Here is a 16703-nt window from a genome sequence, read left to right on the forward strand (position 1 = left end):
GCCCCGGTCCGGCCAAGTCAAAGCACTGGGCCTGGCGGCCGGACCAGGCTAGCGGTGACAGCGGCGGCGGCGGCAGCGGTGACAGCAGCTCCCCCTCCTCCGAGCCAGCCCGGGGGCGGGGCGGGGGGCGGAGACGCTGGGGAAGAGGGGGGTGAGTGGGGCGGGCGGAACCCTGGGGTTCCTTGGAACCTCAGAGGCTGGCGGTACAGCCGAGACCAGGCCGCACGTCTCGGGGTTCAGAGGAGGAGGGACGAGAAATGCTCCAGAACCGAACCCCAGGTGGGGGAGAAGTTAGGGAGAGGTTAGGCTTCAGGTGAAATAACAGGGACAGCGACCCCAGCGGGGGTGGAAGTGAGGCTGAAACTGGGTGAAGAAAGTGGGGGAAGTGGAGGAGTTGACCCTGGGATCCAGCCTGGGGGCGGGGGAGGGGACTCTCTGCCTTTATTTATTTTGCTGGTCCTGGGGCTTGAACTCAGGACCTGGGCCTCAGGCACAAAAACTCAAGAACAGCTCTCTATTGCTTAAGCCACAACTCCACTTCTGCATTTTTGTGGTTAATTATGGTTAACTGGAGATAGAAGTCTCATAGACTTTCCTTCTCAGGCTGCCTTTGAACTACAATGCTCAGATGTCAGCCTCTTTGAGTAGCTAGGATTACATGCATGAGCCTGGCAATAGTTCTTTTTTGGGGGTGGGGGAGGGGGTCAGGCGCTGTCCCTGTGCTCTTTTTGCTCAAGGCCAGCACTCTACTCTGAGCCACAGCGCCACTTCCGGTTCTCTGGTAGTTTATTGGAGATGAGAGTCTCACGGACTTTCCTGTCCTGGCTGCCTTTGAACTGCGACCCTCAGATCTCAGCCTCCTGAGTAGCTAGGATTACAGGCGCAAGTCACAAGCGCCAAGCAATCTCTCTCTAATGCATGTTAAACTGATCATATTCCATACCTCTCTTCCTTTCCATATTTTGTCAGCAAGTACATTTCTCCCATCCCTATTGACTTGGAAAGAATCTGCAGGAGAGGCAGCATGTGTTTGGAGTGTTGGGGGGCTTGGGTGGGAGGAGAGAATGGAAGAAAGGGCTGGGAGGCCTCCAGGAAGACAGACGTTGGGCCCAGGGCACACAGTGTGTACTCCCATGGGACAGGCCAGCCATCTTCGTCGCGCTCCCCAAAGGAAACACTTTCCACTGGGATAGCAGAGTCTTTAATGGGCCCCGCTTCCCATCCCCGCTAAACCACCCCCCTTGCGGGCCACCTTGGCTTCCTCCACCGCTGCTCGCAGGGCCTGGGCAGGGTCCCCGCGAAGCTGGGCCAGTGCTGCCAGCAGGCCCACGGAGCTGGCCCCCGCGTACAGCTTCCGACCGTTCAGAAAATAGTGAGGCAGCGACCCGGCCTCGAGCGCGCGGCCCAGCTCATCCAGCAGCCCGAGGCAGCAAGCACCCGCATTTTCCGGCCGTGCCAAGTAGAGCGCGGGCAGCCGCTCGCACGCCCAGTACAGCAGCGTCCGCAGGAGGTATGGCGCCGCGGTCCGGGTGCCGGCCACCAGCGGGCGCAGCAGCGCCTGGGCCGCCGCGTGCGCTTGCAGGAGCGGCGCTGGGACGCGCGCTTTGAGCGCCAGCTCCTGGCGGGCGAAACAGAGCTGCCAGCGGGAGGTGCCCGGCGGCTCGCCGCCCCCTCCCGGCGCCAAGTAGAAGGAAGGCGTCTCGGTGGCCAGAGGGCCCGCCCACGAGTGGCTGCGAGCGCCTTCAGGCCATCCTGTGACCGATACCACGGGGATCAGGTCAAAGAGCAGGAGGCGGCGAGGGGGCCCGGGCGTGGTCAGGAGGATGGTGGTGAAACCCGCGTGGCGGGCTGCGTGTACCAGGCGCGGGGCGGCCGGCACCGGTGTTAGGGACTTGGCCACCTCGGCTAAGGTAGCAAAGAACCAGGCGGCCACCTGGGCCGGGCATAATGTCGGCCACTCTTCCCGAGCTTCCGACGGTGTGGGGATTGGGCATTCGGCCGCCGCCGCCTCGGGAATGTCACTACGGGGAGACCCGTCGTCGGGGACGTCGGTTCCTGGAAGGTCTCGGGGTGCTTGTCTCAGACGCTCGTGCGGCTCGGGCTCAGGAACGGAGCCGTGCGGCGGCGCCACCGAGTTTCGCTGTTCTCTGTCATTGGCTTCGCTACGGGTTTGAAGAATCCAATCGCGTCCGTCGGGGGCCGGGGGTCCCAAGCAGTCCTGCCAGGCGCCCCGCTCGGGGGCTTCGCGCACCAGCTCCGGAAGGCGGAGCCACGCGGAACAGGACTCCAGATCCAGCTGCAGCTCTGGCCCCGTGCCATCCAGAGCAAACACCGGCACCAGGAGGGTGAAGCCGGCGTCGTAGTGGGGCCCCCGGGTGTAGGGACCTAAGGGTGCATGCCCCAGATCCAGGGAGCCCTCGCGAATCCCCCCGCGGAGCAGCAAGAGCTCGGCCTGTGCCGGAAATCGGGGATCCCGGCGATGAACGAGACCTAAAGGAAAACGCCGTCGTCCAAAGCCGGACCGGGGTGTGGGGGGGGGGGGAGAGTGGGTGAAGCCGTGGGTTGCTTGTACCTCCAGGCCATCGGGGTTACTTACCCAGCAAAGAGAAGACAAAGTCCTTGGCCCGGAGGAGGTCGGCCCCGGGCTTGGGCCCGTCACTCCAGCTCTCCTGCACCCCCAGCTCCTGAATTAGCTGGGTCAGTTCCTGCAGCTGTGCGCCCGAGCAGAAGTCGACGTCGGTGAGCGGCCGAGCTGGAGCTGGGGGCGGCGGGCCCCACCACGCCGCACTCCCCCACACCGCCGAAGCCATATATATATATATGTTGTCTAGGAAAAATATTTTCAGAACCAACCGGAGGTTCCCTAGACGTGTCTATGTCTATCCTTTTCTACCAAAAACGTCGACGATCCGGTTCTTCCCTCTTTTCAGGGCCGAGCAGATGCCCCTCCCCCGTCTACAAATGGGCCTGCTGCCACTGAGTTCTGAGTTTTCAAAATGAAAAGATGAATGCCTCCTTCGTCCTGGCCCTTTTCTTATAAGCAGGATCCCTCCCGCCGCTCCAGAACTGGCTCACCTGACTCAGCAGGTGACAAGAGTAGCTATGGGGCTCTTCCTACCGACTGCAAGGGCCGGTCCTCGCCGCGCTCCTCTCCCCGCTCCCCTCCCTCCCCTCTTTTTCAGAAGAGGTTTCTGGACCTGCAGCTTCCCTTCTAGGTAGCTGCAAAAGTGGAGAAGGAAAAGGAAGGACTCAACAGGTAACTCCTTCCTGATGCCCAGAGGCCACGCCCCTCCGTGTAGACCACGCCTCCTTCTGGAGGTAGTCCGGGCGGCTTCGGACTGGCCCCGCCTCCAGGGAGCGTTCAGTCTCGCCTTGCATCTCTCTCACGTCCCGTGCTACCCTGGGAGTTGTAGTTTGTGTCTCCTGCTTAACATGGCCCTGGAGCCACGCCTCCATATCTCGCCCCCCCCCCCCCCATTCAGCTGAAGAAGTGCCTAATGAAAGTTGTAGTTCCTATGATGGTTTACTATTCTGGGGTTAGTTTATCCTCACACATTTGAGTTGGAGTAGAGAGGTTAATGGATTTGAACTAATGGAGGGTATTTTTCTATATGCCAAATGTGAGTAGAGGTAACCTGGTCACTTAGACATGAAAGTTCTTCCATGACAGAATGACTTCCTCATGCTAGAGACTGCAACTTAGGTTACAGGTGATTTGAGAGGCTGAGGCAGAAGGATGCAAGTTGAAGACCAGCCTACCCTCTCTTCAACAAAAAGTTGGTTCACACCTGTAATCCTAACTACTCAGGAGGCTCACATCTGTTCAGAGCCAGCCTGGGCATGGAAAATCCATGCAACTTTTTTTTTGGGGGGGTCATGGGGCTTGAACTCTGGCCTGGGCACTGTCCCTGAACTTTTCATTAAAGGCTACCGCCTCACCCCTGGGCCTGGGTGTAGTCCCTGAGCTCTTCAGCCCAAGGCTATGGTCCTATCCTAGAGCCACAACCCCACTTCCCCATTTTCTAGTGATTAATTGGAGATAAGATAAGCACTCTAGGGGCCGAGAATTTGGCCTAGTGGTAGAGTGCTTGCCTAGCATGCACGAAGACCCGGGTTCGATTCCTTGGTACCACATATATAGAAAAAGCCGGAAATGGTGCTGAGGCTCAAGTGGTAGAGCTCTAGCTTTGAGAAAAGTCCAAAGACAGGGCTCAGGCCCTGAGCTCAATCCCAGTACTGGCAAAAAAAAAATTAAGAAAAAAAAAAAAGATAAGCACTCTACCACTAGGCTAAACCAACTTCCAGCTTTTCGATAGTTAATTTTGGAGATAAAATTATCCTGGAGCCCGGAGCCTGGCCTAGAGGTAGAGTGTTTGCCTAGCATGCACAAAGCCCTGGATTAGATGCTTTGGTACCACATACACAGAAAAAGCTAAAAGTGGTGCTGTGGCTCTAGTGGTAGAGCTCTAGCCTTGAGATAGCCCAAGGACAGTGTTCAGGCCCTGAGTTCAAGCCCCAGGACTGGCCAAAAAATTATCTTGAGATTCCTGTTCTGGCTGGCTTAGAACCACAATCCTCAGTTCTCTGAGCAGCTAGGATTCAGGCATGTGCCACCAGCTGCCAGCTTGGAGATGATACTTTGTTCAATTCAGTGATGGTAACTTTAAGGTAGGAACAGATAGGTGATATTGTAATGGACATGTGTAATGGAAGAGAGACATACTCACAACACCCACCTCAGCCATGGAGGAGTCATGATAGGGAAAACACTTCCAAATTTCACAGTTATTTGTACACAGAAGAGTTATCAGGCTGAAAAAAAGAGTCCAGAGAAAACACTCAGCTTGGCTAGGTCAGAGCAATGAAATGTAATTAAGGACAGGAAATTGCTTTCAATAACCTAGGCTACCAGGGTCCAGAATAAGGGGTTAAAATTGGCTCCAACACAGAGAGAAACCAAGAGCCAGGATAATGGGTTAGAAAAATAGAAAACTACTAGCAGGTTTATAGATCAGAACAATCCATTTGCTGGGCTGCACTTTTATTTCTTCTTCTGCCTATAATCTCTCTTTAGAATGGGACAGGCTTAAATATTTGGGCATGAGAATTAAGCAGAGGGCTGGGAGCATGGCCTTGTGGTAAGACTGCTTGCCTAGCATGCATGAAGCCCTGGGTTCAATTCCTTGGTACCACAGACACAGAAAAAGCTGGAAGTAGCACTGTGGCTCAAGTGGCAGAGCACTAGCCTTGAGCAAAAAGTGTCCAAGGACAGCGCTGAGACCCTGAGTTCAACTACCAGGACTGGCAAAAGAGTTCAAGTCCCCGGACTGGCAAAAAAAAAAAAAAATTAAGCAGAGACCCTTGAAAAATTAGAAACCTATAAAGGAAGACCTGTAAAGACTATAAGAGCTGGGAATATGGCTTAGTGGTAGAGTGCTTGCCTAGCATGCACGAAGACCTGGGTTCGATTCCTCGGTACCACATACATAGAAAAAAGCCGGAAGTGGTGCTGAGGCTCAAGTAGTAGAGCTCTAGCCTTGAGAAAGTCCAAGGACAGGGCTCAGGCCCTGAGCTCAAGCTCAGGACTGGCAAAAAAAAAAAAAAAAGAAAGAAACTCAGGGGCTGTACCCAGGCTCTGAGTTCAAGGCCAAGGACTGGCACAGACACACAAAAAAAGACTATAAGAACTGTCAGTTTGGGAAACCTACACCTCAGTGGTCCCACTTACTGACAGAGAGGCTCCACTCAGACGCTAGCTGTGGGGAACTGAAATCACCAATCCACACTCAGATCAGCCCGGTGCTAATGGCTCATGCTTGTGATCCTAGCTACTCAGGAGGCTGAGATCTGAAGATCATGGTTCAAAAAGCCAGCCCACGCATGAAAGACATCTCCAGTAACCATCGAAAACCGGAAGTGATGCTGTGGCTCATAGTGGCTAGAGTGCTAGCCTGCTGAAGAGCTCAAGGACAGTGCTCAGGCCCGAAGTCCAAGCCTCAGGATCAACCAAAAAGAAAAAGAAAGAGGCTTGGTCAGGAGAACTAAAGACTAGGTACATTCTTAGACAAGGGTAAGCAGTCATCAGCCATCCCTACATCTTACCTCCTCCCTAGAGGAGGATTTCTGAGCTACCCTAAAAACAACAAGGTTCTCTGGGCCCTAGGAGAGTCTTGAAAATGTTTTGGGATGGTTGACAATGATGGGGAAAGCTTCATCAACTCTAAATCACTGCTCTCCAACGCTACTTTTCTACGATGGAAAGATTTTGAATCAAAGCTTTCCAATGCAATAATCACTATCCACATGGAGCTGTCAAGCTCTTGGAATGTATATGAGACTAAAAAGAAGATAATTTTTTTTCTGTTGTGGTGCTTGAACTCAGGACCTGGGCTCTGTCTCTGAGCTCTTTCTGCTCAAGGTTAGCACCCTACTACCACTTTGAGTCACTGTGCCACTTCTGGTCTTTGAGTGGTTAATTGGAGATAAGAGTCTTATAGGAACTTTTCTATCCAGACTGGCTTTGAACTACGATCCTCAAATCTCAGCCTCCTGAGTAGCTAGGATTACAGGTGTGAACCACCCAGCACCTAGCCTAAAATAATTTTTTTGAGACAAGTGCTTGCTATGTGCCCAAGCTGGTCTCAACCTCTGACCCTTCCACCTTAGCCATCTAAGTGCTGTGATTACAAGCATTTGCCACCACACTCAGCTCAGAATTTTAAATTTTAATCGACACTAGATGCATTTGGCTAGAAGCTACTATATTGCAAATGCAACTCTAGAGCCTGAAAGATAATGGACTTGACTATGGAGCGATGGAGAAAGAGCAGGAACAAGGTATTTCCAGTCTTTAGCAGGCTCTGTGGTAGGCCATCAGGGTTGGAGCTGAGGTGAGTATCCTCAAACAACCACAGAACATTTCTCTTGTCTCTCTATTCCCGATGCACATTTGTCCGCTCTTTTTGCAAGGTCCTCATCACATTCTTATTTCCCCACTCCTTGAGGTTCTCGCCTGAGTTGCTGGGTGATTCTTGGTAAAAGCGCCTGGGAGATAGAGCTTCACACTTGTCCCTTCCCACTGCTAAGTGTTTTTGGCGGGCATCAAAAACCACATGCCCTGCCCGGGTGCCTGGTCCAGGGCAGTGGGGCCTCCAGTTGTTTTTTGGAGGCATAGGTATCCGGCGATAGTTCTGGCAGGCAGAGGGAACTGTTCCCATGGAATGGTATACCCAATCTTGGCTGCCTGTCCGCCACGATGATGGCTTCACCTCCACTAATACAGGTACCTCGGAGAAGGTTTGCAGGTTAGGGGTGATCGCCTGGGTATTGGAAGGGCAGGGATTTGGATTGTCTGGAATAGACCAGGATACGTGCTGTTCTGTTTCCTCCTTCTGAAGAGGCATCTCATAAGCACCTGACTTCACTGGGGAGGATATTGGCTTCTGAGTCTGATGTGAACTCAAAACTTGGGTAGAACTCATACCTGGAAGGCAGCTTTGGCTTTTGTGGAGGCTAGGATCTGGAACAAAGCATGAATCTCTGTGGAGGCCTGCTTTCTGTGTAAGGCCGAGAGGCTGGGGGTGGCCAGAATTTTGCACAAGTGCCAGTTCCTTATAAGGTTCTTTATGAGGACATTTATTTATTTCTGAACATTTGTGGAGGTTCGAGTTTTGGCTACGTTCTTGGTTCCTATAAACTCCAGCATCTTGAACACAGTTCAATCTTTTCTCAACTTCGCTGGCTTGAGTCAAGTCCACACTCCTGTGGCAATTGGAATCTTGGGTAAGACCTGGCATCCTGTAGACTCCTTGAGGGAGGACTGAATTCTTGTAATCCCCAGAGTCTTGGATTTGATTTGAGCTCTTATGGAGGCATGATCTTTTGACAAAGCCTGGGCTCTTGTGGGGACCAGATTCTTGGGCAAGTTCTGAGCTCTTGTTGACTTCAGAGTCTTGGATGCAGCCTGAGCTCTTCTGTGGCCTAGAATCTTGGACACAGCCTATATTCTTATAGACTCCTGGATCTTGGGTATTATTTACCCTCTTGTAACCTCCAGAATCCTGAGAACAGCCTGGCCTTTTAGGGTCAGTTGCTGAGGAAAGATCTTGACTTTTGTAGATGGCAGTGTCTTGGTTTAACCCAACATTTCGATAATCCCTAGAGTCTTGCATACAGCCCTGAAGTCTAGAAGTTTGGGTAACTGCTACGTTTTTGCAGAGGCCAGAGGGTTGGGGATGACATGGAGTCTTCAAGACTCCAGAATCTTGAGTAGGACCTAGACTACTAAGCAGGCCAGTCTCTTGATTTGTGTGTGACTCTGGATTTACGTGAAGCCCAGAGTCCTGGGAAAGAATTGGATTCTTGCAGAGGTAAGGATCTTGAATAAGGCTTGGCCTCTCATGGAGGTCTGGATTTTGTGTAGGGCCTGGGTTTCTGGCAACTCTGGAGTCTTTTGAAAAGCCTGAGGTCCTTTGGAGGCCGTGGTTTGGAGTATTGGTTTTACTCTCAGAACATTGGGGTTGGAGCAAGAACTGGGGCTTGGTAGAGAACTGGGGAGGAATAGGGAAGTGGGAAGCAGGAACCGATAGAGATGACTTGGAGGCTGGAGTCTGTGTTAAGTTGGAGGGCTTCGGATGGTTGCTCGGTTGAGGGAGGACAAAGGTTCTGGGAGGAACGAGTGGCAGAGAAAGAGTACATGGTGGAGGAATGGTGGGCACTGAGTTCTGGGTAGTGCTTGGAGAATGCAAGCAAGGTTTCGAAGCAGCATCTTGGGTGAAAACCAGGAATTTGGGGTAGACTGGCACCTGCACATCTGTGTTTTTCTTCTCAGAACTGCAAGGATGGAAGCTACAGTAAGGGAAGGTTTGGGGCTGGCAGGACTTGTCTTTGGTATCTTCTGAGATCTTCCATTCCATGTTCCCCAACTCCAGGTAGCCCAGTATGGATCCTGAAAGAGGCTCAGGCTCAGTGCTGTCTCCACCATGTTGCTTTGATGTCTTCTCAGATGTACCAGAATTTACCAGGCTCTGCCCCTCTTGGGGCCTGGAGGAGGTACTCAACTCCTTTCTAGAATACCCAGCATTCTGGGGATCACATTTATGGATCATATTCTGCTTTGCCCTGCGGGCATCATAGACTACATGACCAGTGGAGAGGCTAGAGCCAAAGGTCTCCAAGGTGGGAGGAATATGAATCAGATTGGGGTTAGGAGCGGTGCCAGAGACAGTAGGAGTGGTCGTGTCATCCTTAGCCAGTGCTGAGCCATTGGCTGGGGTAGAGGTTAGAACAGGAGAAGGAGGAGTGGCTAGGGAAAAAGTTAGGTAAGGCTTTAGGGTAGAGGATGAGGTACAGGCTGGGGTGGGGCCTGGGATGGGAAAAGTTGGTGCAGGGGCTAGGGGCTGAGCAAGGGAATGAATTAGACGAGAAGAGCCACACACTGGGCCTTGGGTCGATGTCTGCTCAGGGCTGTGAGTTTGGGAGTGGGTCCAGGTCTGGGCTGAGGTATAGATTGGATGATGGCCCTGGGAGTGGGCTGGGACATATGCAGGGGCCTGGGCTGCGGCAGAACTTCGGGCTGGGGTAGGGGCAGAAACCTGGATTGGAAGAGGGGCTTGTGTACTGGTCTGTTCTTGCACTGGAGCAGGAGTTGCAAGGGAGGTTTGGCTAGGAGCATGGTCTGGGGTGGGGGATGGAGTAGGGGGTAAAGTTGGGGTATCAGCCAGAATAGGGGCTGAGGCATGAGGTGGGATGTGGGTATCACAGTGGGGTGGGGTAGGTTCTGGGATGGGGACTGGGACAGAGGCGGGTTTGGGGCGAGCTGAGCTATGTGGAAGAGCCTGCACTTGGGCTGGGTTGTGTTCTGGAGTGTGGGTGGTAGGATGCTCAGTGCTGTGGGTTAAGGGGTAAGGTTGGGTCTGAGTAGGGGCAGGAGCAGAGGGTGGGGCAAAGTCTTGGCCTTTAGTCTTGCTGTCTTGAGGTAAATAAGGCAGAGTCCTATCCAACTTGTTCATCTTTGGGAATTGGGAAGAAATCTCTGGCCTGGCATTGGAAGATGCTTGGTCCTTCAAGTTTGTTACTCGAAGGGCCTCTCCAGTTCCCATCATCCCCTCCTTCCATAGTCCCCAGGAAGCCTCTGTAGGAGCCCCAGCATATACACATTGAGGTGGGATCCAGCAGCACCTAGAAACTATCTCATCATTCCTGTCCGCTTCCCAGGAGTCATGGTGATCTGTTGGCCCGAGAAAGAAGCTGGGCTGACGAGGAAAGCGCGAAGGGACTCTGGAGTATAAGTTCTTGGGATCAGCAACAGTGCAGCGTGTGCACACAGATCGGCTACTTAGACTGCTGGGTTGCTTGTCTGCAAAGAAAGAGGAATGAGACATGGCTTGGGTACTCAAGAAGCGTGGGCATGGGAAGAGAAGAAAAGGGACGGCCATGTTTCCAGGAGTCCATGGCAGGGTCCACTCACCTTTGGGGAAAAAATGATGGAAAAGAATCCGCAATGAGCTCTTTAGATGCCTCCAGAGCTGAGGGAAGCAGAGAAAAGGGCAAGAGTCCAGAGTAAGGTAAGCCTTGAAGTTCAATCTTTTTTTCTGACCACATCCTCCTACTTCAGCCCCTTGAAGACTGGAGAGACAGCTGGGTGCGGGTGGCTCCTGCCAGAAGGCTCAGATCTGAAGATCTGGGTTCCAAGCTAGCCCAGGCAGGAAAATCTCTAAGACTCATCTCCAACTAACTACCAAAAAGCTATATATGAAGCAGTTGCTCAAGTGGTAGAGTACCAGCCTTGAACAAAAATGTTCATGGATAGCACCCAGATCCTCTGGCATGCACGTGCCCCCCCCCACAGGACTAAGGAGTCCTGGTGAGACACAATGGTGCACACCTGGAGTCTCAGCAGTCAGGAGGCTGAGACAGGAGAATTTTAAACCAACATGGACTACATAGCAAGACTCTCAGAAAACAAACAACCCCCCCCCAAACAAACCAAATAAAACAACCCCCCCAGAACTCCCCCAACCCTGTTGCCCAGTCCCTGTCCTAACCAGAGTCACCACATTGATCCCCACGTTGAGCAAGATGACGCTGCCCAGAATCAAAAGAATTGAGTCTCCCAAGTCCTGACACTTCCTGGGGTTGGTGCCAGAGCATCCGTGGGCTCCATTGTAGGATGGCTCACCCATAGCCTGGGGTCCCAGGACTACCTGGGCCCCTTGGCTCCCACATACCCACCAGGACTCCTCTGGTGGGGGAGGGGAGGAGGACTGCCTCATAATGGTTGGGATCATAATGAGGGAGATGGAGGAGGATGGGGAGCTAAGGTGGAGCTCCCTGGTAACCAGGCTTGAAAACCTAATCATTTCCCCAGTGTTGATTTGTTTGGCTTGTTCAAATAGTCCTCATTCGTCCATTCTGGCAGTTTCAACTGAGCATCTAGAATCCTTCACTGCTTGGGCCATTCCTGAAAAACCTTAGCATCAGAATCCTGGTTGGAATTGAGAGCCTCGGTCCTTTCCTTGGTTACACTGGACCACAGACAGGCCTTGATCTGCTTACTACTCCAAGGTCTTGACTATGTGTGTGTGTGTGTGTGTGTGTGTGTGTGTGTGTGTGTGTGCACACGTGCGTGCACACATGTACACGGCAGTCCTAGGGTTTGAATTCAGGGCCTGGACATTGGAGCTTTTTCAGTCAAGACTGACTACTCTGGTCACAGTTCCACTTCTGGCTTCTTGCTGTTTAACTGAAGATAAACCTCATGGACTCATCTCCAGTTTCTGACCTGTTTCATGAGCAGAGCTGAGCCACTGAGCCTGCTTTGGATCAGAAGGGCCAGAGTAATGATGCACTCTCAGAGGCTCATGGTTTAGATCTGCAGCTGTTTAAGGAGAGTACACAGTAGAGAAGTATAGGGCAGAAGGATGGCCACTGGGCCTCATGTCAAGAAGGGGATAGTACCAGACATCCATGGCTACTCAGGAGGCTGAAATCTTCAGACTGAGGTTCAAAGCCAGACGAGGCAGGAAAATCTGTGAGACTTTCAGCTCCAATTAACCACTTAAAAGCCCAGAGTAGAGCTGTAGCTTAAGAGGTAAGGCACAAGCTGGACACAGTGGCGCTTGCCTATAATCCTAGCTACTCAGGAGGCTGAGATCTGAGGATCGCAGTTCAAAACCAGCCCAGGCACTCAAGTCTGTGAGACTCTTATCTCCAATTAATCACTAGAAAACCAGAAGTGGCACTGTGGCTCAAGGGGAGGGGGGGGGTTAAGCCTTGAGCTGAAGAGCTCAGGTACAATACCCAGGCCCAGAGTTCAAGAGAGGGGTGGTGGTGGTAAGGCACTAGCTTGAGTTTAATCTAGAATCTGGGTTCAAGCCCCAGTTATAGGTGCATGCGTGTGTCTGTGAACGCACACACACACACACACACACACACACACAGTGTGATAGGCTGACAGGAGAGGCACTTTCAAACCACACAGGAGGGCACAATTTTCGCAACTTTTTATTCTTCTTCCCATGCTCTGCCTCACCACCCACACTGGCCTTCAGATCAGCTAAGTTTCCCAGTCTTGCTCCTGTGTAGAGAGGGCCTGGAAGTGGTGGTGGAAGGCGGTGGCAGTGAGTTGGCTCGAGCCCTGCTCTCTTGCACCTGCCGCTTCAGCTCCAGGCTGTCGTACACCTGGTAACCCGCCTTGCCACCGGGGTTCCTACTGAGGGGGGTGAAGGTGGCGGGGGGAGGGCCGGGGTCAGCCTGGGCCTCCTCGGGCGGGGAGGAGAAAGGGGACTGGGCAGCCCCAGCGGCTGGGGCCCGCGGATGGGAGGCCTCACCCAACACGGTAAGGGAGGTGGTGGTCAGGGGGTGCCGAGGGGGCGGTGCGTCGGCCCAGTCGGCCGCCCTGCCCCGGCGCACCTCATGGGAATCCCGGGAGCCGTAACACAAGTGTCCCACGGACGGGTGCGGGCTGCGGTTGGGCTGGGCGTGAGCGTGGGCCGCCAGGCTGCGGTGGTGGGATGGCCGGGGCAGGGAGTCCCGGGCGCCCGGGCTCTCCAGCCCACGCCGGCGCTGCTCCCACGCGTCGTACAGGATCTGGCCCCGGGAGGAGTAGGGGCTGTGGCCCACGGAGGAGGCCCAGGTGGGGTTGGGGGGCAGCCGGCGGGGGGGCTGCGGGGAGGGGACCCACGGCTCCGTCTCCACGTTGCCCCAGATTCGGGACTGCGAGTAGCGCGGCGCGAAGGCCTGGAGCCGCAGCTCGGACTTGGCCTCCACGCGCTTGGGCAGGCGCCGCAGCTCCGGGGACAGGTAGAGGGAGGGCGCGGGCAGGCTGGCCAGGATGCCGCCCTGGCGGCCCCAGAGCCCCACCTTGGAGGGCAGGGCCATTTGCTTATACAGTCTCCCGCAGGCCTTGCGGGGGCACGGCGGGTAGGACGGGTCCTCCTCCCCCGAGCACGAGTCCCGGTCCTCCAGGTCATAAAAGGGCACTGGCATCTTGCAGAGGCTCCGGGGTTTGTGACAAGGGACGGGGCGGCTGCGGAAGAACTTGCTGGCGTTCCGGGGCTTGGGCTGGTGGCCGCAGGCCTGGCGGCGGGGGTGGCGGCGCGGGCGGCGGCGCGGGCGGCGGCGCTGGCTGCAGTGACTGCGGAGATGGTGACAGGAAGAAGAGGAGCAGCGTGTGGGCTGGGCCATCTTGACCTGCACGGGGTCCAGAGTGCAGCGAATGTGAACGTCCTTGTTGGTGGCTGGGGGATCTTTGGGAGGACACTTAGTGGCCTGGACTTCACCTGAGGGAGACAAGAGGTCGTGAGAGAGCAGAAGTGGGGCGGGCTTTTCTGCCCTCCCTTTCTTTTCTTTTCTTTCTGTCATGGGAGAGTTGAAGTCAGGGCCCCCTGGGCACTGCCCCCCCCCAGCAGTTTTGCTCAGGGCTGGCACTCTACCGCGTGGAGCCACCGCTCCACTTCCAGTTTTGGTTTGGTTTTTGAGTGGTTAATTGGAGATAAGAATATCTCAGGAATTTTTCTACTCAGGCTGGCTCCCAACCGCCATCCTCACATCTCAGCCTCCTGAGTAGCTAGGGTTACAGGTAAAAGCCATAACACCCCGCCCGATAGATGGATGGATGGATGGATGGATGGATGGATGGATAGACAGATATAGGCATATATATGTTTACATATCAACATATATATTATGATATATGTAGCATATATATTATATATATGTTTTATATATACTTTTTTTAAACTTTTTTTTTTTTGCCAGTCCTGGGCTTGAGCTCAGGGCCCAAGCCCTGTCCTTGGACTTTCTCAAGGCTACCACTTGAGCCTCAGCACTACTTCCGGCTTTTTTCTATGTATGTGGTACCGAGGAATCAAACCCGGGTCTTCGTGGATGCTGGGCAAGCACTCTATCTCTAGGCCAAACTCCCGGCCCTTACATATACTTTTTAAAAATGATCTTTAAGTAGTTACCACCCAACAAAGCAGTTTACAAATACAATGCATCTTGATCATGTCACTCCTTTTGTATTCGCCCCCAGCCCTGGGGCAGGATTTTCTAGGGCAGTGGTAGTTACACCTCTAGCTGCAATACTTACGCTTGTGATTTATCCGATAGAACATCTTGTCTAAGGCATTCTGGAGCCCATGCCATATCTGGGGGTGGTGGGAGAGAAGGGACTAGAGATCAGGCTCTGCATCCTCACCCTGACCCAGGCGAGCCCCCTCCTACAGGTAGAGGTGGAAGTGGACGCCTGATCCCCTTCTGCTGAGCCCTCTTCACCCCTTGGGATGGTCCACAGCCATCACTGACCATAGCTGCCACATTGGCACTTATGTTCACAAAAATGATGAGACCCAGCAACAGGAATAGGATGTCCTCGGTATCCTGGGGGCTTTCTTGGTATTGGTTGCAGCACCCCAAGGCATCATACCATAGCTGGTTTTCCATGGTGGGGGGGTCCTAGGGCCACTTGGGCCACCCCCCCACCCGGCCCCAACCCACACTGCACTCATGCCAGTACCTGGAGATACCCATCAGGCCAGGGAGGGAGCCAGGTCATAATGAGGCAAGTTGGATAGAGTCACAATGAAGAGATGGTAACTTTTAGCCACTCTGGTGGCCGTTTATACAGCCATCTTTATCCTTGGCTTCTACTTGATGAAAGCCAGCCCCCAGATACTCCTGAGTTGTCTTGCCCTGGAACTCCACAACTGGTTTGTTCCTGATCTGCAAATGTGGTAGCTATATTCTTGAGATAATCTTCACAGGGCCGGAATCATCCACAGGGGCTTCCTCCATTTTACCACTCTTCAGATTTGCCTACTTTGGGACCAGCTTCTAGGGACTGATAGAGGTGTGACAGCAAGTTTGGGGAACATGCCTTTAATCTCAGCACTTGTGAAGCTGCAGCATGGTGGCAAGTTCTAGACTAACCTAGAGACCTTGTCTCAAACAAAAACTCTGCTCTAGGGTCACCTCTCTGTGCCAGTTTTTCCCCTTCTCCTGACCATTTCCTTTAGCACATATCCCTGCCCAGCCTTTCCTGGTCAGAGGTTTCAGCTCTAGGTGTTGGTGGGCCAGAAGTCAATTGGCTGCTTTGGAGACAGAAGTTCTCCTTGCTCAGGTTGTTGTACCTGTTCGTGAACAGCTACAGTTTCTGTTCTCCTGTTGATCTTCCCTTATTCTAAGTTGAAAAACTGATAGCTGTCACACTAAGGAAACTAGTCACAGGCAGAGGCAGGAGGAACTCAAGATCTAGGCCAGCTTGGGCTACATAGTGAGTTCAAGATCAGGCTAGGCTGTACAATAAGATTCTATCTCAAAAATTAGTCAACAGTCTGGGAATGTGGCTTAGTTGTAAAGTGTTGCCTAGCATGCATGAAGCCCTGGATTTGATTCCTTAGTACCACATAAACAGAAAAAGCCAGAAGTAGCTCTGTGGCTCAAGTGGTAGCCTTGAGTAAAAGCAGCTCAGGGTAATGCCCAAGCCCCGAGTTCAAGCCCGGGACTGGCAAAATAATAGTAACAACGACAACGATGAAGCATAAAACAGATGTAATTGTTGATATAAGGAGTCTTTTATGTAAAATAAGTTCATCACTGAAGTCTGACAATGGTATTCTCAGGATGACAAGTCATTCAGTAGAAATGAAGGACAGGCCAGTGAATATTTTCCATCAACTTCCAAATGCATAGCCAGCTGCTCGTCAGTCTCTCCTGTAACCCTAACACTCAGAATGCTAAAAATCTGAGGAGGAGAGTCTGGGAGACTCATCTCCAATTAAGCACCAAAAAGCTGAAAGTATAGGTATGGCTCAAGTGGTAGAGCACTAGCCTTGAGTAAAAAAGCTAAGGGATAACACCCAGGCCCGGAGGTCAAGCCCTACTTCTGGCACTGGCACACACACACACACACACACACACACACACACTCTCTCTCTCTCTCTCTCTCTCTCTCTCTCTCTCTCTCTCTCTCTCTCTCTCTCTCTCTCTCTCTCTCTCTCTCTCTCACAAACACACAAATACCCCAATCCATCGTAGATGCGCCAGATGTACCAAATGAATAGAGTCAGCTTTAAATGTTAATAACTTTAGTTGAAAATAAATGGATAAAGTAGTATGGGCTGGGAGTTTGGCCTAGTGGTAGAGTGCTTGCCTAGCACGCATGAAGACCTAGGTTCGGTTCCTCAGGACCATATATGTAG

At 52.9% G+C, this 16703-nt stretch overlaps 3 protein-coding genes across 4 annotated transcripts; all 3 read right to left on the bottom strand.

Moving 5' to 3' along the window:
- Positions 1–1201: 1201 nt before the first annotated feature.
- Positions 1202–2810, bottom strand: Tmem102 (transmembrane protein 102). The gene is made up of 2 exons (XM_090351595.1): positions 2597–2810; positions 1202–2490 (listed from the first exon to the last, which is right to left on the bottom strand). Exons 1-2 carry the CDS (start codon positions 2808–2810, stop codon positions 1202–1204), a joined length of 1503 nt encoding a protein of 500 aa, XP_090207721.1.
- Positions 2811–6710: 3900 nt separating this feature from the next.
- Positions 6711–11237, bottom strand: Spem3 (SPEM family member 3). 2 transcript variants are annotated; one of them, XM_090349681.1, is made up of 3 exons: positions 11046–11237; positions 10469–10526; positions 6711–10357 (listed from the first exon to the last, which is right to left on the bottom strand). In XM_090349681.1, the coding sequence occupies exons 1-3, from the start codon at positions 11181–11183 to the stop codon at positions 6933–6935; spliced, it is 3621 nt and encodes a 1206-aa protein (XP_090205807.1). In that variant the 5' UTR covers positions 11184–11237; the 3' UTR covers positions 6711–6932. The 2 variants fall into 2 exon arrangements, with proteins under 2 accessions (XP_090205807.1, XP_090205808.1); XM_090349682.1 differs by lacking the exon at positions 10469–10526.
- A 1263-nt stretch (positions 11238–12500) lies between these two features.
- On the bottom strand, positions 12501–14991 carry Spem2 (SPEM family member 2). The gene is made up of 3 exons (XM_090351596.1): positions 14809–14991; positions 14594–14651; positions 12501–13781 (listed from the first exon to the last, which is right to left on the bottom strand). The coding sequence occupies exons 1-3, from the start codon at positions 14944–14946 to the stop codon at positions 12553–12555; spliced, it is 1425 nt and encodes a 474-aa protein (XP_090207722.1). The 5' UTR covers positions 14947–14991; the 3' UTR covers positions 12501–12552.
- Positions 14992–16703: the final 1712 nt, after the last annotated feature.

This window comes from Megascapheus bottae, chromosome 17 (genome assembly GCF_031878675.1).
Source record: "Megascapheus bottae isolate mThoBot1 chromosome 17, mThoBot2.hap1, whole genome shotgun sequence".
Taxonomy (NCBI): Eukaryota; Metazoa; Chordata; class Mammalia; order Rodentia; family Geomyidae; genus Megascapheus; species Megascapheus bottae.